The 27,120-nt window shown below is 44.6% G+C and overlaps 1 protein-coding gene across 1 annotated transcript in view; it reads right to left on the bottom strand.

Moving 5' to 3' along the window:
- Positions 1 to 9,664: 9,664 nt before the first annotated feature.
- Positions 9,665 to 27,120, bottom strand: part of BBOX1 (butyrobetaine (gamma), 2-oxoglutarate dioxygenase (gamma-butyrobetaine hydroxylase) 1) — a 71,366-nt gene continuing 53,910 nt past the window's right edge. Inside the window, exons 5-8 of the mRNA XM_015425685.1 lie at positions 21,477 to 21,582; positions 14,649 to 14,845; positions 13,997 to 14,163; positions 9,665 to 11,876 (exon numbers count right to left, since the gene is read on the bottom strand). Coding sequence (XP_015281171.1) covers positions 11,716 to 11,876; positions 13,997 to 14,163; positions 14,649 to 14,845; positions 21,477 to 21,582 — 631 coding nt within the window. The 3' untranslated portion in view covers positions 9,665 to 11,715. The remainder of the gene's footprint in view (positions 11,877 to 13,996; positions 14,164 to 14,648; positions 14,846 to 21,476; positions 21,583 to 27,120) is intronic.

Here is a 27,120-nt window from a genome sequence, read left to right as displayed (position 1 = left end):
TGTTGTCTCACTTCCTGGGATATAGCGAGCGTCTCATTGGCCATCTGACCTCTGTATAGACTGGTATAGAACTTACGCACAGCCACAACCACCCAAACTTCCTTGGTAGATAACTTGGATTGGGTCTCCAGGAATTTCCTGGAGAAGTTGGCATAACAGAATGTCTATCAGGGGTGACTGTTGGGTTTATGACAGTTGATGCAGACAGTGTGGAAGAGTTAAGCAGTTTTGTCCTGAGGTCTCTGTGAGAGAAGTTTTCCTGTGTGGAATATAAGAGTAAAAGTCTCTGTGTTAAGCAGACGGTTAAGTTCTGTGTAAGAGAGGAGAGACCCATCCCTGTGTAGGACGAGTTAGTTCATTATATGAAAGAGTATTACAAAGTATATGCATAAATCCCTGAGAGATAACTGAAAGTGCTGTGCCATGACAGTGTGAGAGAGAAAGGAGCTTATATCTGTAAAGTGAATCTACAGTTCTTAAAAGGAGTCAAAGTAACAAAGAGTGTGATACAGTTGACCTAACATACTTACAGATACCTATTTCCAAAACAGTTACAGTTTAAACAACTTCTTACTTTGTTCTTCAAATAAATCCTTTTTATTTAAGTTTACCCCAGAAGCCTGATCCAATTTTCCTCAGGAAACACATAGTTCCTCGAAAGCCCAGACTCTGGGTCACAATACCAAAACCAGACGAAGAAAGTATAAAGGTTTGGAAAGCCTAAAATTTCCTGGTGGCAGCCAGATTACCCAAAGTAAAATAAAACATAAGAACACTTTTAAAGCAAACCCAGACCTCCCCAAATAAGAGGTCGTCACAGTGGCATATCCACAGTCCCCACCACAAACACATACACACACAACCCTAGGAGGACAGTCTGACAGAGAGAGACCATTGACTATCCTCCCAGTGAGCTTCATGGTGAGTTAGTATTTGAACCCAGGTTTCCCAGATCCTTGTCTAACACTCAGCAGAGCTATATCATACTGGGTGCAACTGTTTCCATCCCGTTCCTGTTTTTTATGTGAATAAGGCAGACACATGACCAAATAAATGTCGAGTTTGGCTCATACACGCTCAAATGCTACAGGCTAGATTCTTAAAACAATACAATGAGAATATAATTAACTTTACACATGAAGATACTGCTAAGAGTTGTGCAGTGATCTATATGGAGCAATATTACTTTATGGTATTGTAGATTCATTAAAAAAATTAATTTTCTTTATGGTACTAAGATCTCTCTCTCTCTCTCTCTCTCTCTCTCTCTCTCTCTCTCTCTCATTCCTTTGCTTTATGTAACTATTCCACAGTTTTTAAAAACATCTGTCTTTTTAAATCTCAGGGTTAACAGCAGTCACTGTACTACCTGAAAATCAGGTTCATCTCAAATGATGCTGTGAAGATGCAAATCTGATAGGACAGATAAAATGCACAGGTCCCCAGTGTGAAGATTATTTCAAAGTTATTTCCTGACATACAGGTGAAACAGGAGATGGGGATGGAAACATGCAACATACTTCATTCATGACAATAGCACAGACCAGAGACTCTTTGTCCCTGCCTGCCTGTACATTTGACAGACAAAAGTCTAGCCATTGGTCAGTAGAAGATGCCTGAGGCAAGGGCAGAGACTTGCCCATTCTAGTCCTTTTGGACGGAGCTGACAGAAGTGTTTGTGTGTGTGGGAGGGCTTTGGCTTGCATGGAGGATGTTTGGCAGTGCAGCCAGCCTGGAGAGTCTTTACTTGGCCTGAGTTTCCCCAGCCAAGATGTGGTTCTCCTACCCTTTCAGCAAGGATAACTGTTTAAGCCAAGCCTGGCTTTATGAGGGCACTGCTTGTGGAGGTTCATAGGTTGTTTTGGGGTGTCTCTCTCTCAGGAAAGACCACCCTGGGTTCAGGGCCCAGGAAGCTGGTTACAACATCATGTGAAAATAATGTTTCCTCCCCTCAACCGTTGTTTTAGGCATATGCAATATTATGTATACCCAGCCCCGTAGCTAGGGACTTTTTGGGGAGGGGGCCATGGGGGGCCGGCAGCTAATTTAATCAAAACGTCCAGAGCAAGTTGGGGGGGGGGTAATGCCCAGCAGCTGCAGGACTTGCGTGTACACCAACACTGGGCGGTGAGGATAAGTGGTGGGCTCCAAAGATTTAAGTGGGGCTGTTTCTCAGTCAGGGTGCAAAGCGGTGTGCAGGTGGCGAGTTGAGGCACTTCAGGGACAGCCCAGGAGGGAGGAGGCCCAGAAGAAATGTGAGGAGGCCGGGCCCCGTGGGCCCCATGTTAGCTACAGCTACCTGACCAGGCTAGCCTGATCTATTGGATTTTAGAAGCTAAACAGGGTTGGCCATGGTTAGTAATTGGATGGGAGACCACCAAGGAATTCCAGGGTCAGTATGCAAAGGTTGGAAATGGCCAACCACCTCGGAATGTCTCTTGCCTCAGAAATTTTACTGGGGCAGCATGTCAACTGTAACTCAATGGCCCTTTACACACCCACACAATGTTATGTAGACACAGTTGATCAAGCAGTTAAGATTCAAATGATTAATCAACTAAGATTAAAGAGGAAGAAGAAGAAGAAGAAGAGATTGGATTTATACCCCGCCCTTCACTTGGAGTCTCAGAGCAGCTTGCAAACTCCTCTCCCTTCCCCTCCCCACAACAGACACGTGGTGAGGTGGGTGGGGCTGAGAGAACTCTGACACAAACGGCTCTTTTTCAAGGACAGCTGTGCCAGAGCTTGCGACTGACCCAAGGTCACATCAGCAGGTTCAAGTGGAGGAGTGGGGAATCAAACCCGGTTCTCTCAGATTAGAGTCAGCGCACTTAACCACTACACCAAACTTCTACTGGCCAATAAGTTACAGTCCTAGAAAATATGCTTTTTGTTGTTGAGGCATTGCTTATCTAGATTCTGTTGCTGAACTGAGTGGACTGGGCAGATTCTTGTTGGTGTCCTGTATAGGTTGAATATTTTACACAGAATGAGGAACAGAGAAACTATTCACCCAGGGTTACCAACCTCCAGGTGGTGCCTGATGTTCTCCTGGGACTACATTGGGCCTCCAGATTATTGAGGTCAGATCCCTTGGAGGAAATGACAGCTTCAGAGTACAAACTCTATGGCCTCATATCCCCACTGAGCTCCCTCTCTGTCCCACATTCTGCCTTCCCCAGCTGCTCCCACATCTCCAGGAATTTCCCAAGATGCAGCTGGAAACCCTCCATGTATTCTTGCAACAGCTGATATGCGTCTGTTGCGTCAGGATGATTCCTCAAGTCATCTGGAGTGTTCCTGGGTTTTGACAATGGCTAGGAGAATAAAGGAGCTGCGGTGGCTCAAGTGGTTAAGACGCTGAGCTGCAGGCTGTGGAAGGTCGGTAGTTCAGCAGTTCGAGACCCAGGGGTGCCGTATGACGGAGTGAGCTCCCGTCTCTAGTTCCAGCTCCTGCCAACCTAGCAGTTCGAAAGCAAGAAATTGCAAGTAGATAAATAGGTACCACTTCGGTGGGAAGGTAACAGCGTTCCGTGCGCCTGGGTGTTTAGTCATGCCGGCCACATGACCACGGAAACGTCGTTGGACAGCGCTGGCTCTTCGGCTTTGAAACGGAGATGAGCTCCGCAACCCTAGAGTCGGACTCGACTGGCTTTCGAGCAAGGGAACCTTTACCTTTAGGAGAATAAAGCATGGAGGTGAGAAGAAGGGTGCACTCAGACTCTTTCAGTTTTGGGGGGGTGCCTGTATTTTATCTCTAATAGACTTGCATATACAGGGACAGCAGAACACCATGCCCCTAACCTGGATAGCCCAGACTAGCCCGATCACCTGATGTTGTCAAATCTTGGAAGCTAAGCAGGGTCGGCCCCAGCTGGTATTTGGACAGGAGACCACCAAGGAACACCAGGGTTGTGACATGGAGGCACGCAATGGCAAACCACCTTTGAACATCTCTTGCCCTGAAAACCCATTGGGGTTGCCATAAGACAGCTGTGACTTGATGGCAAAAACAACAGCAAAACCTGCCCCTTCACACATTTGGTTTTTAAATCCGTGGAGGATTGGCTACTGCAGAGTAAAATTAATACAGTAGACAGAGAAAGGCCCTTGGCAACATGCTGTGTGCATTTGGGGTGGGGGGAGGGCTTTGCAGTGATCCCTGATATGAGTTTAGGGGAAATAGCAATATATCCCTATTTTCAGTTGTGAAACTTTGCAGTAATACTAGAATGAAACATTATTTAGATTGTACAATTACCCCATTAAGCCACTAGATGGAAACCCTGCTTTACCATCTGCATTTAGCATCCACTCAGCAGGGGATAGGAACACAACAATAGTGTTTCCCTTCTGACTGACCAGTTGGAGGCTCGGTGTAGGCTATTCAGCATGTTTGCCTCCACAGTACTTTTGAAGAGTTGTGCTGAGAAATTTGAGCTGCAATCTTGGTATGGCTTACTTGGAATCATTTTATTGAAGCAGAGGTAGTTTGACAGCCACATTTGGGAGAGAATCATATATGCCACTGTGACCCTTCTTGGAGAAATGGCAGAATAAAAACTGACTAGAGTGATAATGTGATTAACCCTACCCATTTGGTTTGTCTGATAGTTGCACAAACAATAGCAGCATGGGATAGAGCCCTATGGAAAAGGGGATCCAATATTCCATCCCATGTTGTGATGATCCAAAAATCATCCAGCCAGTCTCTCTTCAAAGCAATTCCTTTTCAGATGTTTGTCAGCCTCACTCTTCTGCCCCCCCTCTCTGTGTGTGTGCGCGCGCGCACATGCATGTGCCTACCACTTGAGGGTGTTTGGACTGGACCAGAAACATGATTGGCATGGCAAATTGACCTAAAAACAGAGAAGAGTGCCAGAAATTGACCAGATTGGCCAAACAGCCCCATTGCCAGAGCGACGCGTAGCGTCACATCCTGGCGACGGCGGTGCAACGCTTGTTGCCGTCCCCCACGGCAGAGCTCCTGTAAAGAATGACGATCCCCCCGCCGCGATTCAACAAGACTTGGCAGCCCTAGGAACCATCATGGCAGGGGGAGAGGCTGGCAGGTTGGCTCTGCAGCCACCAGGCAGGAGGTGAGTTGTCCTGTGACCATCTCCAGTGCTCTGCCTGGATGAGTGGTTGACTGCCTTTCTGGAACCAGCTACAGGACACACAGACCTTCTTCCAGCAGTGCATATGTTGGTGCAAAGGATGCAAGAGGACATCGAGTCCCACCTTCAGCCTCTTACCCAGCGTAAGGTTTACTTGTTGGTGAACATGTGTGACCTGCTGTCAAGAACCCAAGCTTGGGTCCTTCTGGGTCACCACTCCTTGGCCCTGTGGGTCCTCGAGCAGACATTGGTAAATAAATAAATACAGCAGACATTTGTAAAAATGTATAGAAATGTATTGAATAGACTTTTTAAAAGACAGAATATTACTATGACTATATATGCGTGTGAGTATGTGCGCATGTGCACGTAGTTAAAGTCCTAAAAATAGTAGACCAACAGTTCAATCCAAAGAATAGTTTCCTGGGAGTAAGTCTCACTGAATATTCCTGAGAAGGATTCTGAGTAGACCTGCTTATGATTGCTCTCCAACGTTACCTTACGCAACTAGAATGAACCACCTGGCTTAAATTACATTTAACTGTAACTAGAGTAGCTTTTTTTTGCTGTTAAACTCTTTTTAAAAGAAAGCCAGTGTAGTGCAGTGGTTAGAGTCTTGGACTAGCATTTGGGAGACCCAGGTTTGAATAGAAACGCTGCCTGTAACGCCTATTGGATGAACTTGGGTCAGTCACTCTCTCAACCTAACTTACCTCACTGGGTTGTTGTGAGGATAAGTTGTTTCAAGTTCCCATTGGAGAAAAAGGTAGGGTATGTATGTGTGTGTGTGTGTATGTATATATAAATAAATACATAAATAAAGGATTTTAAACTAGTGTCTGTAGGAAGCAAGACAGAGGACTAGATTATCTAATTCAGAACTAAGATATTTCCTTGGACTCCTGGAACAAGTAGTGTAACCAACTAAGTCCTCTGAAAAATACATTAGGGCAAATTTGCTATTATTGGTTCCAGACAGTAATGTAGCATTTGCAAAAACAGCCCTGGTGCTCTGGTATTACCAAGACCCACTTGGAAAGAACACTGTTGGATGAATTCCTGTTACAAAGAATATGCTGCCAGAAGCAATCTTTGTACAGCTTTGTACAGCTAGACCTTCCCTTCATGTAGCTTAATGGGTTTTTATTTAGAACAAATGCAAATCTTATCACAGTGGAGTGTATCCATAAGTTTCACTTTGATGATGGCCTCTGAAAAACTTCCTCCACCATTATCTTTGTTTTGGCATCTGTGCAAGACATCGCTATGCTAAGCAATGGGTTTTTGTGATTAGGCAAGAATCCAATAGGCTAATTGGTTCCAAACAACATGTTATTAAGGAATGAACACATGGACAAAGAAAGCCGTGGAGCGAAAAGCAAAAAAATGTTTTCCAAAATGAAATGGCTGAATTAAATCCAAGGATTTGCCCTAGGAAAGGACTGTCGCAACATAGGAAACATGATAGAACAGCTGACTTGCAGTTAAATGTGCAATATGACTGGATTTTTTCTTTAATCCAAAAAATAAACATTAGACTTTCTGGACAGAAAACAAAGGAAACATTAACAGATCAAGTAGCAATTAAAAGCCAGTGTTTGTGATGTGTCATATCAGCTCATTCTGTAGTATATCAAACTCCAAAGTGATGCCAAAATTCTAGGGGGAAAGGCACTATTTACTGTTTTAGAGGGATGACCTTGCATTCCCAAATCCATTTTAATATGCAAGCATTACCTAACCTGAGAAGGAAAAGATTAGGATGCACATCTAAACACAGTTCAGAAAAATCATAGATGTCTCACTGGTCCAAGGAGACAGTTCCACTGGTCCAATTGAACCAGACAGAGGTGCTTTCACTAATGTGAGAAATGATTCACCAAAGGAATCCATTCATTCATTCCAGTTGGGCTTCGTGAATGGAGGATGCACAATAACAGCACTTGGTAGACTGTGGCAGCCAATTTCCACATTCATTTTGAGTGATTATGGCTGTTCACGTTGGACTGCAGCCTTTGTTTTAAAGAAGATTTACATTAGGATTCCAAACTGAAGATAACTGTCTTAATCTTTTTTTGCATTCTTTCAGGATAAGACTGTAGTCCTGATGGGGTAAAAATAACTTTACAATGTTAGTCAGGACATTGGATTTTCCAAGTTAGTGGTGGTACAAGGAAGATTGAAATCAGTTTCGTTTTGTTCGTTATATTAAAGATTCTATACAAAATTATTAATAATTAAAAACCATAATGAGTTGTGTCCTGCCATTCATAGTGCCTTCTTCTGGCACAGTCTTCCTCTGATGCAAAAGGCACTTCCACCATCAGAAGAGCCTCTTGCATTGGAGGAACATGCAGTCATTAGCTAAGATGAATGGTAGGAATCAATCCAATGGTACCATATTAAGTCAGGGTTGTGGCTCAGTAGCAGAGCATTTGTGTGCTTTGCATACTGAAGGTCCCATGTTCAATCGCTGGCATTCTAGTTAAAAGATCTCAAGTAAGAGGTTTTGAGAAGGACCTGCAGTCCTGGGCACCTGCTGTCAACACAGAAGGAGCTAGATGGACGGATATGGTGTAAAGCAACTTCATGTGCAGTCCTAAGGCTAAGAAGTAGGTCCTACTAATTTAAGCAAAACTCATTCCAAGTAAACTTTCTTAGGAACATAGCAGTTGCAAATCTAGGTGCTTGGAATTGGTTCACGTGGAATTAAAATCCCATTTATTTGAATGAATCTGGACCAGACATTACTAGGCTGCATATGCTGAAATGATTTTGTTTTGTTTTTTCCCATTATTTATTTATGGATTTTCCATTACAAAAAACAAAACAAAACAGAACAAACAAAAACTGTTCCTCTTTTTACATAACATTTGTTGGAGTATATATTATACATTTTTTCCCATCCACTTGTTTACTTTATTCCACCTTTTCATAAATACATTATCATCTCTCCCTGCTAACATCAGATTTAATCTATCCATTTCCACTAATTCAAAAATCTTTTCAATTATCTCTTCTTTTTTAGGTATTAAATCCGTTTTCCATTTTTTTGCTACAAGGATTCTAGCTATCGTGAGAATATAAAGTATAACCACTCGCTCGTCTCTTTTAATCCCTTCTGGCATCATATTAAGGAGATAAACTTCTGGAGTGAGTTGCAATTCTATATCGGTTAACTCTTTTATAAATGTTTTAACAGTTTTCCAAAATTTACTTATTTTTTCACATCTCCACCATATGTGGTAAAATGTTCCTACATTCTTTTTGCATCTCCAACATGTTCCTGAACTATCTTTATAGCACTTAGCAAGTTTATCCGGCGTCCAGTGCCACCTATAGAACATTTTAATTATATTTTCTTTATATGGCATCGCTCTTAACAGTTTCATCGATTTCCATGTTTTCTCCCAATCCTCAATCTTTATAGTATGTCTTATATTTTGCATCCAGGTTGTCATACAGGGTTTTACTACTATCTCTTTCATAGAATCACACAATAAGAACTTATATATTTTTTGAATCTGTTTATCTGAAGATCATAGCCATATTTTGTCCAAATCTGATTTTTTGATTGCAAATTTCATTGTTTTGTCTTTACCAAATCTTGACCGCAGCTGTATCTGTTCCCAACTGGTTAGATTAATATTTATTTCTCTTAAAGTCTCGAAGGATTTCAATTTTTTTTCTTTAGTTAATAACGTTTCATATGTTACTCTTTTGCTGTCTGTTAACAGGTTTGGCATTATAAACACTTCTAACAGTGATACCCACATCGGTATGTCTTTATAATACCTATCTTTTATTTTGTCCCATATCTTAATCAACGCTCCTCTTATTACATGATTATGGAAGGATTTTGGACTGACAATCAGAATGGAAACGTCCCAAGAACTTGGAAGAGAAGTTATGCATGCTTTATAGGTGCAAGTTAAAATGTATGATACATTTGGGCATTTCTTCATAATTTTGACAAGTGTAATTTTATTGTTTCCAGTGATTCACACTCTCTCTCCAGGTAATAAAACAACAATGGTACACAGAAAAAAAATGGAAGGAAATGTGTAAAAAAAAAAAGATGACCGCTTAGAAGTTCTAAAATTGCTGCAACTGAAATGGAAACACTGTCCTTGAATCAATGTCTTATTGCTCAATGTAAACATATCAGTGGAATCCCTCTTGGAACCATCCTCTAATTCCCTGAAGAAATTCAGGTGTACAGCTGAAGAGCACAGAGCTGCTTGTTATGACTTCCAAGAAAGCCACAACAACAGCTAGAGTCACTGTGAGACTCACAAATAATGTGCTTCCAAAGCAAATTCCCTGGCTGTAATGACCATTTCTATTTTGAGTTGATCTCCGTACTTTAAAATTATTTGTTTATAATTCAAAAGGAGGTGTATTTTCAATTTAGGTCCAGCCTTTATTTCTATGCAGCCAGTGGTGTTCCCTGTACAAGGTTTGAAACCCAGCATGATGTCATGGTTAGAGTGTAGGTCTAGGAATTGGGAGACCCAGGTTTGAATCCCTACTCTACTTTGACGCTTGCTGGGTGATACTCAGCTAACTGCATATTGTCAGAGATGTCATGAGGATAAAACAGAGGAGAGAAGGGTGTAAGCCACTTTGGGTCTCCACTGGGGAGAAAAAAGGGGGTATAAATGAAGAAGCAAATAAATAAGATTTGGCACATGATCGAAACAAATCAGACTCTGTAATTCCATAGTATTTTGAGGAAGTGCTGAGTGTGATACTACAACTCTGAAACATAAATAAATGGGAATATAATTTATAACAAAAGTATCACATAATCTCCAAGACACCACATAAATGTGCAAATGCATCCCAACTTTATTATAGAGAATTCTTTACTTGGCTTTACAGTGCAATTCTGTGCTACCGCTACAATCTGCTGTTTTATGGCAGATTCCAGGCCTATTTCAGAAGAATATGTAAGATATGTTCACTGTGGTCTGGGTTATTCCTGGCTGTACCATGCTATACCTTTTACACACTAAACAATTTTTAAACGTCATATCTGTATGGGCTTCAGACTTCTTTGTCTTTCGGTTAGAAGACAACACGTGTTGCTGGAAATCTAGCATAGCAGTGCAAAGACCCAATGATGACTACTTTAAAACCTGAGCAGAGGTTGTAATAGTGTTGCTGTTTTCAACATAATCATCTTCAGCCTGCCATTCCTTCCACAACATGCCCACAAACGTCAAATCCCAATATGCAAAATAATTCAGGTTAAAAATCTTAATCATTCTAAGGACACAATCAAATCAAAAAGCATTACAGAAGAATAAAAACTGTCAGCAGAGTCAGAATACCAGAAAGATTGTTATCCTTCAAAGGCCCAGTGAAACCAAATGGCTTTGGTCTACTTCTACAGGTTCAGCAGCAATCTGACCCAGCAGATATCACGATTCCACTGAGGTACTCCTACCAAGGAAACCCATAAACTCATGCTGTTGCTTTGCTACCATCACCTCCATATCACATGACTTTGAGAAGGCACTAAGCGGTGAATGTTCTAAATTGTTGCAAATCATCCAACACATCTATTCTCTAGCTGTTTCCTCCTGCTGTTTCATTGCCCTCAATGCTCCAGAAAACCTGAGAGCTGCCTGAGCTTTAATCAATGAAGAAAGTGTCTAGTTGCTAACTGTGTTAACTAATGAGGAGAATGTTTTCAGAGAATGTTTGCCTGCTTTCCAAGAATCCTTCCCCAGCTCATAAGGTTGGTGCATGCATGCTAACACACTGCCCCAAATCAATTATATTTCCCAGCACCAGACATGGCAGAGAGCCACTTGGAAACTCAACCGCTACCCCCAACACTCCTAGGAACAAAAGAATTATAGATCTGGGTGGGGAACAGTAGTCCCAGAATTTTTGCAAGAGATGTCTGAGAGGAGTGACTCTGAGAAGCTACTCACCACACAGGCAACCACGATCATGCAGTTCACAGCGATCGATGAGCGCTTCAGTGAAAGTAAGGGGTTAACTAAATAGAATTTCAGTGCATGTAATTGCAAAGCAGCTGGATATGTAGTTTTACAGGAATCCATGATAGTTTCATTATAGGTAAAGTGCTGCCATTTAAAAAAGACTTCTAAGCATGCACCTACAAATCAGCTAGGTATGTGGCTCACATAGTTTCATAGTGATTGACAAAAGTTTTTTTGAGAATAATGGCTTGATATTCAATAACTTTTATGCATGAAGTTGAAAAGAAACTGGCTTTTGGGGGTGTGGTTTGCTGAACACTGAACATAAATGTGCAGAATCTCATTCTGTATTCCAAGCTGACTTGTAACGTATCTGAACCATACAAGCTGGCCAAATTCATTTTCCAAATCACATAATGATGAACACTGGTATCAACATTCATGTCAACCGCAGAGGCCCAGTTAATCCCGTACCAGAGATCAGCCAGGGTTCTAATAGACTACCTAGAGCGTTGTCAACTGGGACCTTACTGCAGGCAGTCTGGAAGCGCACGAGATCATTATCCTCTGGGAACAGGCTATCTGGACTACTCTGTCACTTGTGCAGAGGCACGATTCCCTATTAGCCCAGCCTTCAAAGTTTACATCCTCTTCAGGACGTTCTTCTGTAGGATTCGTAGTCTTGACAGTACCACATCCCAGTCTGCATAGGCTCCTTCAAGGTGACGGGATATTTCTGTTCCTGCCTGGTAACTCTGTCGTCCATGCAGTAAACGCCAGTTGTCAAATACCACTATTTCACCTACAAAAAGCATGAAGAGAATGCAACTAGTGATGAGTACGATAAGACTGGGTGAGCTCAGACATATTCTCAGTTAGTTGAAGGTTAATTTCTCTGTGAGACACTGGGTATGGCATCATGTGTGGTGAGATGAAGATTAATCCCGACCTGATCAAATTATGAAATCCAAGTTAAATCAGGATGTCGCCGTGTCTTTGTGAGGCAACAAATGCTAGCAAGCCCTCGACTTGACATCAAATCTTGTAAATAGCAAAACTTAGAACAAAACTTTAATGAGTATATAGCATTCTTGGTGATGTTTTTTTGTACTATTTCTCTTTATTAGTAGGGAAATTTTACTTATTAATACCAAATAGGGTTCCCAAGGCAGAGAACATCAAGGCATTAAAATAATAAAAAAGCATTTAAAATGCATGTAAAATATTTAAGTATACAATAAGAACGTATAGACATCCAGACAACCAGCACAATCAGGGAGGAGGGTCAATATGAGTTTATAGGGAAATGTCAACTGAAACAAGAAAGCCTTCACTCACTGACAGAAGACAATGACAGCTGGAGACATCTTGATGTACCCTCTACCCCTCCCGATATAAACAAGAATTTCCCTGCCATCTGACTTCGTTTTGCACTGCTTACTAGACATGGGTGGTCATAGCAGTCAGGGATCATCCATACTGAGATGGGCACAGCATACACAAAGGCCTTAGAGACACTCTCACGTGTCTTGTTTCTCATCCGAAGTATCCTGGCATCCCTGCCTTGGCTATGCCATGTATGTTCAGATGTGTCTGATGCCTTTCTGTGGCTGACACCGATTTGTGCGAAGAAGAACAAGAGGAAGAGAGGGCAAGGATACTCTCGGTCAGGGCTTTCTTTGTAGAAAAAGCCCAGCAGGAACTCATTAGCATAATAGGCGACACAAAACAGCAGGAACTTATTAGCATATTAGGCCACACCACTGACAGCACAGCTCATTTGCATATTAGGCCCAACCCCATGTTACCAGAAGTGTGGTCATCCAACCACACCCACCTTTTGCTTCTTATTCTCTTTACCTTGTTTGTTGTCAAAACCCAGAGCTTTTTGTTTGGAGCAGGAACTCCTTTGTATGTTAGGCCACACCCCCTAATTGTAGCCAATCCTAATGAGTTTCTGCTGTTGGGTGTGGCCTGTTATGTTAATGAGTTCCTGCTGGGCGTGGCCAACTTGGAAGCCAGCCGGAACTCCATTCCTGTGCGTTCCTGCCCAAAAATAGCCCTGCTCTCGGTCATGCCAGGAGGGATACCAGAGGCACTGTAGTCTCTGGCAAGTGTTTTACATTCCAGCCCAGATCAATGGGACAAAAAGCCCTCTGTGATGCAAAAGTGGATTTCAGCCCAATATTTGGGAACCTGCACTACCTGTGCAGCCAAATGCAGCCCACTAGCCACACACTGTGGCCTGTCAAGGGCTTGGCAATGCCTGGTTTTGCAATCCCAGGCAGGCAGAAGGTCTATTGAGTCACTGGGAGGGTGGAGGGGCTGCATCCTAAATACATCCTTAATCTATCATCATTATAAACAACACATGGGGGGGGGAAAGCCTGGAAAAAACACAATATTTCTGTCTTTCAAAGTTGCATCTATCTTGTGATCCTGTAGAAGGGGCAGAGAAGCATGGGATTTAGTAGTGAGAACGTGGAATCCTGAGAATGTTAGCTTTCATTTTAAACAAACAATCCCCCTGCCCTGGAAAGTTTCCACTCCTTAGGGATGCAAAAATAAGCTAAAGAGATGTGGATAATATCAAGTGAAACCTCCAAAGCTGGACAGGCTCAGTAAACTTCCCATCCCAGTAGGAGGGGCCAGAGCTTCAATGCTGAGTACATTGAGCATCTTTGGCTCCGATCAAGATGAGCAGAGGCATACTATGTACCAAAGAAGCTGTACTGCACAAATATGCTTCCTTTCTGTGATGCACGCATCCTGCAAAACTCTTCTTCAGCAGAACTGGAGGTTTTTTGGCATCTGTTTTGGATTTCTTTAAAAGCATACCTCTGGGTAAAATCTTTTAATGAATCAACTGAGATATTTCAGATGCATCTGTATGGGTGCAAGTCTTAAAGTTATTTTGCTTACCCGGTTTCATCTTGTAGGTATACTTATTCTCCAAACAATTTAGCAAATTAACAAAATCCTTGAGAGCAGCATAAAATGGCTTCACTTTTTCAGCAGGAATGTCCAATATTGTGTCTCTGGTTGCATTATTAAAGTTGATACGGACCACCTGGCCCTTGCCATCTATGCTGTTGAGAAATAGAGAACAAAACATGTTATCTTGAAATTAAATCCTGAGCAGTTTGGGTGTAAAAAAACATAATTTTCAAAAAAAAGAAGAAGAAAAGAAAAACCATTTCTTCATTATAATGGAGTATAGTGCAAAGGGTTATGCTGTTATAAAGTAGACATAATTTGACACAAAAGAGCTCTCATGTGCCCCATAGTAGATTACAAAATAGTAAATGAAATGCCATAAGAATTTTTAAAAACTATCTCTATATATCTATCCATTACATTTTTATGCCACCCTGCCTCCAAGGAGATCAGAGCAGCACCTGAACTTGTCTTTCAAAACCGATTTTTAATTCCACAAGGTGGCAGTGATTGACCTATGGATTTTTGCTATTTAAACAAGATTCTTGCTGTGCTGCCCTGTAGCTCAGAGTAAAACAGCTCCGAGGGACATGCTACTACAGGTAGTAGGGGATAATCAACTCTTGCCATTACTTACTCTAGAATTCTTTGCTTGGCCTGCACGGAGAAATCACAGTAATCTGCCCCAGTGTCTGTGAAATCAACAAGGGTGGAGGTCAGGATCTGGAACGCCTGAGGATTCTGCTCCTTAAGCTTGTTTGCTACATGAAAGCCATCTACAACTTCACTCTCCCCTCCAGTTGGTGTTTGTTTTATACAGTGCAGGAACTGAATCTGTAACAAATCAATGATAAATTTACAGTAAGCAGTGGCCTAGACGCATCATCATTCATAATCATTCTATTTCATTCAGACTCTGATTTATTACTATTTTTATCTTTCGTAAGTTGCCATTGGGACGGCATGAACCACAAACTGCTATGAAAAGACATTACGGTCCCGGTCACATGGGCCGGAAAATGCGGGGGGGAAGCGTGGCTGTTTGCCCCGGAGCAAACTAACGCGCGGCTGTCAGATCACACATCCCGCCGACATCCCGTGGTTCGGGGGGAGGTGCCGATCACACGACAATCCTGTGGCGTGGCAAAGAAGCGGCGCGGTGCGACCACAGCTGCAATGGCTAGGCGCCGCTGCCGTGGCAAACGGGGTTCTGTTTTTTTTAAACCGAAGTGTGCGCATGCGCCGTTGGGTGCATGTACGCATCCCGTGGAGAATTGGGGGAAAAAAACCCTTTTTGCGACGGGACATGGGCGGGCGCCAGATGCCACGAACTACCACCGGAAACGCGATCAGACGCCCGCCCTTGCCCTGCGGTTTCCGCATCTTCGGCGGGAAGCCTCGGGTTAGCCACGGGAGCTCTACGCTTCCCAGATGTTGCGGTGTGATCGCGCCCGGAAAATCCGCCTATCTTCCGTCTCTGAAGCGTGGCTAATGCTCCGTGTGACCGCAGCCTTTAGCAATGCTTTATTCCTCTGTTGCACCAGTATTGTTCCAGTACCCAACAAACAGGACACTTGAATGAAAATGCTGTGAGCCAGGCCCGAGTCATCCCTATTGTACATGCATGCGAATGCACTGTTTTCCTCTCTCCCCCTTAAGTACTTTCAGGCAGAAGAGAATCAACAGTAAGTGCAGGAAACAGTTGATAACCACGATAGGAGTGCTTGATAAGAGTTGCCTGGAGGATCTCCTGGTAATACGATGGATCTCCAGACTACAGAGATCAGTTGCCCTGGAGAAAATAGCTGCTTCAGAGGGTGGACTCTCTATGGCATCAAATCCCTGCTGAGCAACCTTCCCAGGCTCCGCCCCCAAATCTCCAGGAGTTCCCTAGCCCAAGGTTGGCAACCCTAGTGCTTGACCTGGCTTTAGCAGTCGTTCCAGGGGAAAAGGATAGCTATCAAGAGGCAGTAGCTGCAAGTAGGCCTGTAGTTAGGATTTTTCTTAATTTGGAGGGCCTTCTAAAAAGTTGGGGAGCACTGAAATAAAAATAAAATAAAATAAACTCATGTAGACTGGCTGGCCCCTGCCCCCGCTGGTCTTCCCATGGGATGGCTGGAGGGAAGGGCAAGGCCTGGACGCCACCCAACAGTGTTGCCAGGGAGTCAGAGGGCTGGCTGGGCTGCCCGCGCTGCAGGGTCCACTGCTTCAAGTTGGGTGGGATCGGGAAGGCTGCCCTGAAGGAAAGGCTCTTTGCCCTTCAGCCAGCCGGCCCGGCTGGATGAGAGGAGAGGCGTGTGTGCGTGTGGCAGGCTTGGGCACCTTCTCCATCCTGCCAAGGCCCCCGAACTCCCTATCCGCCCCAGCCCCCCCCGACTTACTGGTGGTGGTGCGGGCTCCTGAGTGGAAGGCAGGACTCTCCTTCCTAGGGGAGAAGCCAATGAGAGGTTCCCTTCATGGGGGGAGGGCAATATCCTTTGTAGGTGCACTCTGAGGTGAGGCACTGGGCGAGCTGACACTGCCTGCCCACAGTGGCATTGAGGGACTTTCTGGAGGCACTTGCCGCCCTCCTTCCGTGGCTCCTTGCGGCCTGAGACGATGGATCCTCACTCGCTCTCTTGGGCGCCTTCTCCATCCTGCTCTTGCCCATCCCTATCTGGGGACAGAGAGGGGCATCAGCCAGAGGGCCCAGGGCTGCTGAGGGGGCGGGAGCCCACCCCTCTGGGCCTGGAGGAGTCCCAGCCAATGCTCAGGGCAGAGCCCAGAGAAGGCTGGCTGGTGGGCGATTCCTGTCTCTCTGTCCATCTGGGGAGAGCTGATAGAGCTGACAGAGAGTGAGTGAGGAGCTGTCCTCATTTTGGGCTGCAAGGAGCTACAGAAGGAGGGTGGCGAGTGCCTCCAGAAAATCCCCCAATGCCGCTGCAGGCAGGCACTGTCAGCCCGCCAAGCATCTCACCTCAGCATGTGTGGGGTGTGGAAGGGGGAAAGGAAAGAGCACGCACCTGCAAAGGATATTGCCCTTTCCCCCCCCCCCATGAAGGGAACTGCTCGCTGGCTTCTCCCCTAGGACGGAGAGTCCTGCCTCTGTCTTCCACTTGGGAGCCCCGCACCACCACCACCACCACCACCAACTCCAGTGAGTCAGGGGGCCTGGGGTAGATAGGGAGTCATGAGGCCATGGGAGGAAGTTGGGGGGCTGGGCCTCAGGAGGTCCCACCATAGCACCAGGCCTGGCTGCAAGTAAGCTAACTAAAATGAGAAATCAGGCATTCTATGACTTTTTTTAACCAATTGTTATGCTATGGGAAAGATATTGCAATAGTTACTGGGCATTGGTGATCAGGCAACAGTCCAGTATCTTGAAAGGTGGCTGGCAGCTGAAATCAGTGTCCTGTCTGCCTGCGGACTATGTATGTGGGGGAGAGACAAACAGCAATGGGGGCAGGACCTGACAATGGGTTCAGACACCAGATTTTACAGGTCTTCCCCCAAGATGCAGTTACAATCAGTCTGGCTCCTCCAAACTGCACATGTGGCACTCACTCCGTGGCTTACGGAGAGTTTAGGGCTGCCAAATGTGGGCGGGGGGCGGGGAATCCCCCGGTTTGAAGCCCCGATTTCCGACATGGCGAAATCGGGCCCGGGGGAACCCCGCCCCCGGCATGCGCGTCACTAGCAAGTGACGTAGGCACGCCGGGCATGCTGGGGGTGGGGCCACGGCCATACAAGGGAAAACTCTATTGCGCGCACAACCCCGACGCTGGCCGAGAGCCCCCTGCTCCCGGCGAAGACGGATTTGGCAACCCTAGGAGAGTTGCATTCACAATTTGCCATTCACCAAAAGAGCCACATGATAACTGCGTCCACCCACCAAACACACACACACACACACACAATAATATAAGATATAATTAATAATATCGTATCACTGTGACTATAACCTTTTCAGTTCTCAGACTGCAGGGTTGTCTCTCCCCACCACTGGTGATTCGTAGGCAGCCCATGTGCCTGGCGTAAGGAGAAAGGCGTCCCTTTCTTCTTGCTCTCTCCTCAGCCTGAGGCAAAGCAGCTCAGGCAAGAGAAACAGAGAGATTGCCAGGGCTCCCAGAGAAGAGCGGGTTGGACAGGGAGTAAACCACTTTCCATGGTGGTGGTTTTACTTCCTCCTTTTCCCCAGTCAGCTTTCTGTCTTCTCAGCTGCCACCTGGGGGCTGGGATGAGGGCATGGAGACTGTGAAGAAGGGTTGGGGATTGCTGGAGAAGGAGGGCCTTTACTTTCCTCCCTGGCACAAGGCCTGCAGCTCAGGGAGGCTTGGAGCTTCCCTGTCCTCTAGACCCTTTAGTGGCAGGTGTTTCAAGGAGCAACCTGCCAACCACAAGCCCCAACCAGGAACTGGCCTTATCCACTTTTTTCAAAAATGGAACAGATCCCCCATGAGGGAATAGTGCTCAGAAGAGCCACAGGAGGCATGCTGAAGAGCCACATGTGGCTCCTAAGCCACTGGGTGTCACTGGTGTATATCAATCAAAACTAATTTGTCATCACAGGCCTCTGTTGTCCCTTCAGCTTCCCTAAGGTACTAAAGATGAGTGGGCACAATAGACCTGCCTTCAGAGGCCTAAGTGCTTCTTTTAGGCCACAGATGCTCCTGGGAATAATGAGAAATGTAGTCCCCATGGTTCCCAGCACCCTTATAAACCACTGCAAGTGGGCACACCAGCAGAGGTGTGGACATTCTACTGTATTTTCGGGACATTCTACTGCATTTATTCAAAAAGAAGACTAGAGCTCTGTTTCCAGGAGTATCGTCAAAAAAGAAGGCTATCCTACATTTGCATAAACATATTATAACAGGTTTGGGGGTGAGGTGGGAGAGGTCTTCTTACATTATGGTTGTCTTTCTTTTGGGGTAAATACAGTGCATGCCAAAACAGCATCTAAAGATGCTGAAAGTCATGGGAACTACATTTCCCATGGCTCCCGATGGCCCTAGACACTGCTGCATATTCTCATGGCAGAATACTGGGCCCTCACCTGTCCCAGCAGCTGCCATGAGTTTTCCTTGCTGCCACTATATACAGGTCTTCATGGAATGGGGGCAGAATGAAGGGCTTAGTTTGTTTTTGCTGTATCTCTACAGTACATTCCTCAGCACTTGGAGGGGGGCTATACTCTAAAAAGATGCCTCTTGCTTTTATGGAAAGAATGCTGTTGGGGGGACTTGGAGGATACTCTCTTGGTGTTTACCTGCTTCTCTCATGCTCACATTTATTAAGTTAGCAAACAGATGCTTGGGGGGGGGTCAACAGTGGGAGGGCTTCTAATGTCCTGGCCCCACTGGTGGACCTCCTGATGGCACCTGGTATTTCTGGCCACTGTGTGACACAGAGTGTTGGACTGGATGGGCCTTTGGCCTGATCCAACATTGGCGTCTCTTATGTTCTTATAAAATTTGGGTAAGTATCCTCAAAAGGCAACTAACTGTACAAGACTGCCCTGTTACTTCCTGTAGTTTTGGGAGGTGGAGAATGTGAAACTCGTTTATTGGAGTGGGTTTTTTTTTTTTTGCTACTCTTTATAAAACGTCTCCGTTTCAAAATATCATGTAACCAGGGCAGATATACAAAAGTGTGTAGTGAGAACATGTAGATGGTAGATGGTTTCCAAAATGTTTTAAAACAATTTTTATTTCATACAAGCATTTCCAAATTGAAAAGACTGTGAGTAACATCATATGGGGCTGTGTGATTCCTGGCACAAATGAGAAAGTGAGCTAACTTGCATTTGTTTTCCATCTGAGGAATATACTCCCATTTCTATGCCATATTCATTTCTACAGCTTGTAAATGAATTTTCAAAACAACACATTAGTGTGAACGACCTGGCACCTGTTCAGAGGCACATGATGCTAGCCTGCTCAATTCATTAATAATTGTCTGAGGGCCTTGCGCAAATGTTTCCTACAGCATGTGGACTTCAACATTAATCTGCTGTCTTCGCAAAGGCAGACTGGATGGCAGGAATTTTGTCATGGTGTCAGAATGTTATAAGTTCAGTAGGTTATTAAAGCACTGTACTGAAGTGAATCATGGTTTCCACTGCAACATTCAGTGTCACAGTGAACTGATGCTCTGCAATGTGGGTATGGGCTTTCTTACACTTATTGTACATTAACCATGGCTAAGTTGAATTTGATTTAGCGTTTGGCTGATTCAGAATGTCTACATCGAGCATAACTTAGAATCTGTCTAGACACCACCAGAAGATAAGAACATAAGAACATAAGAGACGCCAATGTTGGAACAGGCCAAAGGCCCATCCAGTCCAACACTCTGTGTCTCACAGTGGCCAGAAATACCAGTGCCATCAGGAGGTCCACCAGTGGGGCCAGGACATTAGAAGCCCTCCCACTGTTGACCCCCCCAAGCACCAAGAAGACAGAGCATCACTTGCCCCAGAGCCCCTATCTATACCTTGTGGCTAATAGCCACTGATGGACCTCTGCTCAATATGTTTAACCAATTCCCTCTTGAAGCCGTCCAGGCTTGTAGCCGCCACCACCTCCTGTGGCAGTGAATTCCATGTGTTAATCACTCTTTGGGTGAAGAAGTACTTCCTTTTATCCATTCTAACCCGACCGCTCAGCAATTTCATTGAGTGCCCACGAGTTCTTGTATGGTGAGAAATATGTGCTTGCACTATTTAACTGCATGACAAGTCATGAGATAAAGCCCTTAGGTTGTGTGCTATTGGTGATGTAGCCGCCATGAGCCTGCTTCGGCAGGGAGGGCGGGGCAGAAATCAAATAAATAAAAAATAGTTGTGGGTAACTATGTAAGAAACTCCACTCTCAAGATTTCCATTTCTTTTCTAGCAGGACAGTTCTCCAAATCTCTACAATCTTCATTGTGCAGTCTTGTTTCTACTCCAGCTGAGGCAGCTGAAAGAGATCACATGAAGATTCAGGGTGAGGTGACCTCAGTACACTAATAATACCGAGCTGTTATCTTGACATTTTTTAATATGAATCCACCGGCAGTTTGGCAGTTCCTGTGTATGGGTCAATGAAAGTAAGCTAACTGAAGCTGAACACTAAAGACTGAGGTAACAATTGGGAGGCAAAACTGGAGGAAGACATGTGGGTGGGTGGGGGGAAACTTTAGCCTCTATTGGTCTTTGAGGCTTGAAGTTGCAGCACAGTAGAAGCAGCCAAGAGTTCCTTTCAGCAAATGAATTCAGTCTGAGCTTACTAGGCAGGAAAGGCTGAAACTTAAATCAATAATGATACAGCACGTTAATGCTTCAGAAGTGAGACAAGATGGATCATGGACGGTTTCCATTCATGTCCATGTCTCACTGAGGTATGTACGCTACGTGTTTCCTTATTTCAGATTATTATAGCAACAGCGGCCCTCCCTCTGTGCAGCCCTTTTCACCTCCCTTTTGCCCTCTGTTTTTTCTTACCCCAGGTGGATGTTGTAGAACAGGATAATCGGTGTGAAAGCTTAGCTTTTCAGTTGTATAAGCCACATTGTTAGCATCCATTTTGTCTTGTACTTGCCAAGTAGGACTTTGGAATATGCAAGGGGGGGGGAGGAGAAAAGAGAGGGGAAATTACAACAGCCTTTCTATAAAATCCTAGATACAAGAGTTGGTTGATCATAAAATTTGTACCCATGTGAGTCACCAGAGCCTACCACTATTTTCAAATGACTCGTTTAGAAACACATGAACAAAAGGAATCAATTGTAGAGGTAACACCTTTGATAAGGTCCTTGGATTCACACTTCCAGCAATGATCACTCAAAGAATGGAATTTTTATTTATTATTTATTTATTTATTATTTGCATTTATAGCCCGCCCATCCCGCAATCGGGCTCAGAGCGGGTAATATCATAAAACATACAATAAATACAATTAAAATTAAACAACTTAAACCATTTAAAATTAATAAACATTAAAACACAGTCACACTTCTAATAAATCAGCTGGCTGTGGGGGTTCCCTGAGATTATTTGGGTTAAGTGGATGGGTGACAACCACCTCAGGGAGGCCATATAGAGATGTCCGCTTCCTCAACCAAAGGCCTGCAGAACAGCTCCGTCTTACGGGCCCTGTGGAATTGAACAAGATCCCACAGGACCCTAATCTCGACTGGGAGCATGTTCCACTAGGCAGGGGCCAGGACAGACAAGGCCCTGGCCCTGGTTGAGGCAAGATGGACGTCCTTTGGGCTGGGGACAACCAGGAGATGTTGATCCATAGGGTGTAGCGCTCTTTGGGGTGTTTCTGGGAAGAGGCGGTCCCTCAGATACGTGGGTTCCAGGCCGTATAAGGCTTTAAAGGTGATTACCAGCACCTTGAAGTGAATCCGGAAGTCAACTGGCAACCAATGCAGTTGGCCGAGCAGCTACTGGACATGAGCTCGCATAGGCGTCGATGTCAGCAGGCACGCCGCTGCATTTTGCACCGGCTGCAGTCTCCAGGTCAGCCTCAAGGGCAAGCCTACATAGAGCGAGTTGCAGTAATCAAGCCTGGAAGTGACCAACCTGGAAGTGACCATTGTGTGGATCACTGTAGCTAAGTCCTGGGAGGAGAGATATGGTCTCAGCAGCCTTATCTGCCTAAGATGGAAGAATGCAGATCTGGCAACTGCAGTAACCTGAGCCTCCATAGAGAGAGAGGCATCCAGTGTTACTCCCAGGCTTCTCACTTTCTGGGTCGGCACCAAAGGCGTCCCTTCCAGTGTGGGGAGTCTATCCACATCCACTCCCCCCCGACCCAGGTACAGGACCTCCGTCTTCGACTGATTAAGCTTCAACCGGCTCTGCCGCACCCATCCAGCCACAGCCGCCAGAGCCTCAGCCAGAATGTCAGGGGCAGAGGATGGAAGGCCATCCATTAACAGATAGAGCTGGGTGTCATCTGCATATTGATGGCAACCCAGCCCATAACTCCTGGCTAACTGGGCGAAGGGGTGTATGTAAATGTTAAATAACACTGGCAAGAGGATTGCCCCTTGTGGCACTCCACATTCGAGTGGGTATTGCGAGGAGACCCTCTCACCAAGCGCCACCCTCTGTCTCCGACCATGGAGAAAGGAGGAGAACCATTGCGAGACCGTCCCCTAAACTCCCACGTCGGAATGAGGCAAGGGCATATGGAATGCTACCAAGACTTCAACTTCTCACTCTCCTTCTCAGTCCCCCCCCCCTTAAAAGTTCATTTTATTTTGGGTGGTCTTGGAGGCAAACAGTGCGAAAATCATAAACCAATGTGTCTAAGATGTTTCAGCATTGATAGTGTTTGTGCAGGGCCCTGGGGAGGAAAAAAAAAATAGCAGGACTTCTGTTATGTGGTGCGCAGCAGCCTGTGCTCTGCATTACTTGTTTCCATCTGAAGGTTGGCTGGGGAAAGGGTTCATTGAGCCCTGGGAAGGTACATCGCTCTGGTGCCCATGGCAGAGGTTGGATTAAGCCCCAGGTTACTAAACAGAACAGATATAAGCATTATTATAAAGGCTAAATTTGGTTTTCCATGTTGATTTGGATTGGATTGCTTCAGTGAAAGTTTGGGACAAGTCTAAGGGTCCCTTCACAAAACTGTCTTTCAGGACAGAACAAATGTTTCAGTGGAAGATGTTGATACTTTTCACGTGTCTCCTACCCAAAGAAAGACTGGCACAGCTTCTGCTCCCTGTTTCCTTTCATATTTTCAAGATGGATGAACTAACATAAACAAGAGAATCCTGCTGACAACAGCAACAAATTACAGTCTGTAAAATGGCTGAAATTCAAGGGCACGTAGAAGATGACACATTACAGTGTAGTCCAAATATGCTTTCAGTGGCAAAACACGAAGCAGAGGCCAAGGCTGAAAACCGCTGGCTCCAGTTCATTTAATTTTTGTGTGATGGAAACATGTCAACAACAAAAACATGATATATACATAGGTCAGACATTTGTTTAAGAAGTACATGTCATTGTATGAACTATAAAACATCATAAGATAGTCACAAAAGTGATTTAAAAGGAAAGATATGGACACTCAGTTGGTAAAGTGGTACAAACCAAATGTTCAATATCCTACTCCATTGGAAAAGCAGATGTAATTCTTTCGTAAAACACTTCTGTTACGCATGGATCACTTTTCAAAATGTTACAGTATACGTATTATGCATATAAATTTTAATTTAGGCAACACAGGACCAATACTACACATAGGTTTTTGAGAATTCTGGAAAGATAAGTAAATGTTATATACGAGACCATTTGATTGTTTAGGGGAAACGCATATGATGGTTAGTATCGTATGTACTCAGTGAGCTCAGTACTGAAATATGAAAACCTCAACCACATTTCTACAGCCCTCATCTAGTGTGACATCATCACAGCAATTACACTTTTAGTCCCTTTGATTAAAAAGGCTCCAAAGCAATTTCCTGGTTCCCAGGCAATTGGATCCTTGTCCCTTCCTTGCTTAGATGTTCTATCAAAATGGTAGGATAACATTATATTTACTAGAATTTAACATGTAATTAAAAAAACCCTTCTTAATTTGTTCATATATCATGGGATAAGCAGATTTATCTGCAGGAATATTCTTTGCACCCAAGGGGGGAAAAATGGGTCCAAATAACAGACTAGAGATGAACATGGTAGGTAAGCTGTGATTAAAGCAAAGATTTCTGAAAGAAAGTAGGACAGAGGACACACTAGCAGGGGTGCAGAAGAAACCAGGAGAATGGCAGACTTCATATAGGACCTGTGGACAGGAAGGGAAAATCTTGTCAACTAGGGGCAGCTGATACAGGATGCCTTGAAATTTTGGGGTAGATTTCTGCACAATTTCCAGACTCCAGTCCAATTTCCATCTAAAGTTAGTGAATATCATTTACTTCACTATGCGAAAAGAGCCAGTTTTTTGTAGCGGTAAAGAACAGTGGACTCTAATGTGAAGAACTGGGTTTGATTCCCCACTCATCCACATAAAGCTAGCTAGGTGACCTTGGGTCAGTCACAGTTCCCTCAGAGCTCTCTCAGCCCCACCTACCTCACAGGGTGTCTGCTGTGGGGAGAGGAAGGGAAGGAAATGGTAAATCGCTTTGAGACTCCTTCAGGTAGTGGAGAGCAAGGTATAAAACCAACTCTTCTTCACATGGAAATTCAGATTGGAATACTTTGCTGATTGCTCTGGGAAAGAGACCCTTACTCTTTCAGTTGCTTGAACTAGATATATCACCTACTGAGAACTCATTGGGTCTGCCGCTGTATTTCAATTTCTATGCTTTTGGATACCAGATATATACATATCTCTACCAGATATATATATATCTCCCCATCTACTACTGATTCTGCATGACCATATTCCCCAGTACTTATTCTCTTGAGCCAGCTTTTTCCTAGCTTCCCAGGCTATTTATCTTGGCTCGTGTAAATCCCGTTAGTCTAAGCTTGGGTACCATGTGTAGGAAGTAGGACTTACAGATCTGTTCCAAAAGGAGACCTCTGTTATCCAATGAGAATGTATTCAGATGGAGTTTGTTCATGAGGAAGGAGAGCATGCTTCATTAGCAGTCTCATATGCTCCCTCCCTGCACAGCTTAATCATGATCTGAATCTGCTTTATGGACAAAAAACAAGTTCCATTTTATGGACAAAAAAACAAGTTCCAACTGAATCTGGATGTTGCAAATAACTGTGATTATATTGAAGACTTTTAAAAGCAGGAAGTCTTCAGTCTCAGCTCTGTACACAAGGGGGAGAGGAAAGGAACATTTAAACCTGTGAATAAATCAGACTCATTCTCACCCAAACAAACTCCAGTTGGTTTGTGAAATCAGACTGTAGGCTTAAGAAATGCAACATGAGTCATACTCGTGCGCTTAAATAACAATGTACAGATGACAAAACATTCATGTCCACCATAACAAGTTCATGTTGACTATCACAATAAAAATACTGTTCTATTTTTCTTATTGTATTATTAGGAATAAGGCCTGTTGTGGAAATAAATACAACAAGCTCTAGAAAGAGACTCTGGGAGAGTTCCAAGGTCTTGGGCACTCAGCATCAATGTGCTGTGGCGACCTCAGCAGGGTATAATGACACAGAGTCCAGCATTTTCCCCAGAGGAACTGATCTCTGCTACCTTAAGAACAGTTGTAATTTTGAGTGATCTCCAGCCCTCAACTGGAGATTGGCAACAATTGTTACCCAGGAGGAAATGGCTGATTTTGGGGGGTGGAGTCTATGGCATTGTACCTGTCTGTGGTTCCACCTCTCCTCAAACCTCACCCTCTCCAGGCTCCACCCCTCAAATCTCCATGAATTTCCCAACCTGGAGTTGGCAACCCTGTCTCCTTCCCAGCCAAGCATCACCCTGCCATTATCTGCCCCTCTGGTGTCAGCTTTGCATCTCCTCCCCCCTCTCTCCTGGAGACCAGTTGTAATTCTAAGTGATTTCCACCCCTCTCCTGAGATTGGCAACAGTGGTTCCCCAGAAGGGAATGGCTGGTTGGGAGGGTGGAGTCTATGGCATTGTACCTGTCTGAGGTCCCAACCCTCCTCAAATCTCATCCTCTCCAGATTCCATCCCTCAAATCTCCAGGAACTTCCCACCTGGAGTTGGCAACCCTATCTCCTTCCCAGCCAATCATCAACCTACCTTTATTTCCCCCTCTCTATTCAGCTTTCCATTTCCCCCCACACACACCTGCAGCCTCTTCCGTGCTCTGAAGCCCTGACTGCCACATAGTCCACCATTTTCTCCAGGGTAACTGATCTCTGCCATCTGGAGAGCAGTTGTAATTCTGAGTGATCTCCAGTCCTCACCTGGAGACTGGCAACAATGGTTTCCCAGGAGGAAAAGTAGTCTTTCTCTGCAATGGGGACCAAAGCAGCTTACATCATTCTCCTCTCCCCCTTTTGACTTGCACTACATCCCTGTGAGGTAGGTTAGGCTGGAAGTCTGTGACTGGTTCAAAATCACCCACTCAGCTTCTTCAGCAAGAAGCTGGATCTAGCAGACCATGCTCTGAAGCACTGACTGCTACACCTAGGGCAACCAACCTCCAGGTGGAGCCTGAATATCACCAGTTATCACAAC

The sequence above is a fragment of the Gekko japonicus genome, unplaced genomic scaffold, assembly GCF_001447785.1.
Source record: "Gekko japonicus isolate JY-2015 unplaced genomic scaffold, Gekko_japonicus_V1.1 scaffold1316, whole genome shotgun sequence".
Classification (NCBI taxonomy): Eukaryota; Metazoa; Chordata; class Lepidosauria; order Squamata; family Gekkonidae; genus Gekko; species Gekko japonicus.
The sequence above is the reverse complement of the archived record's forward strand: the minus strand, read 5'-3'. Positions and strand labels throughout refer to the sequence as shown.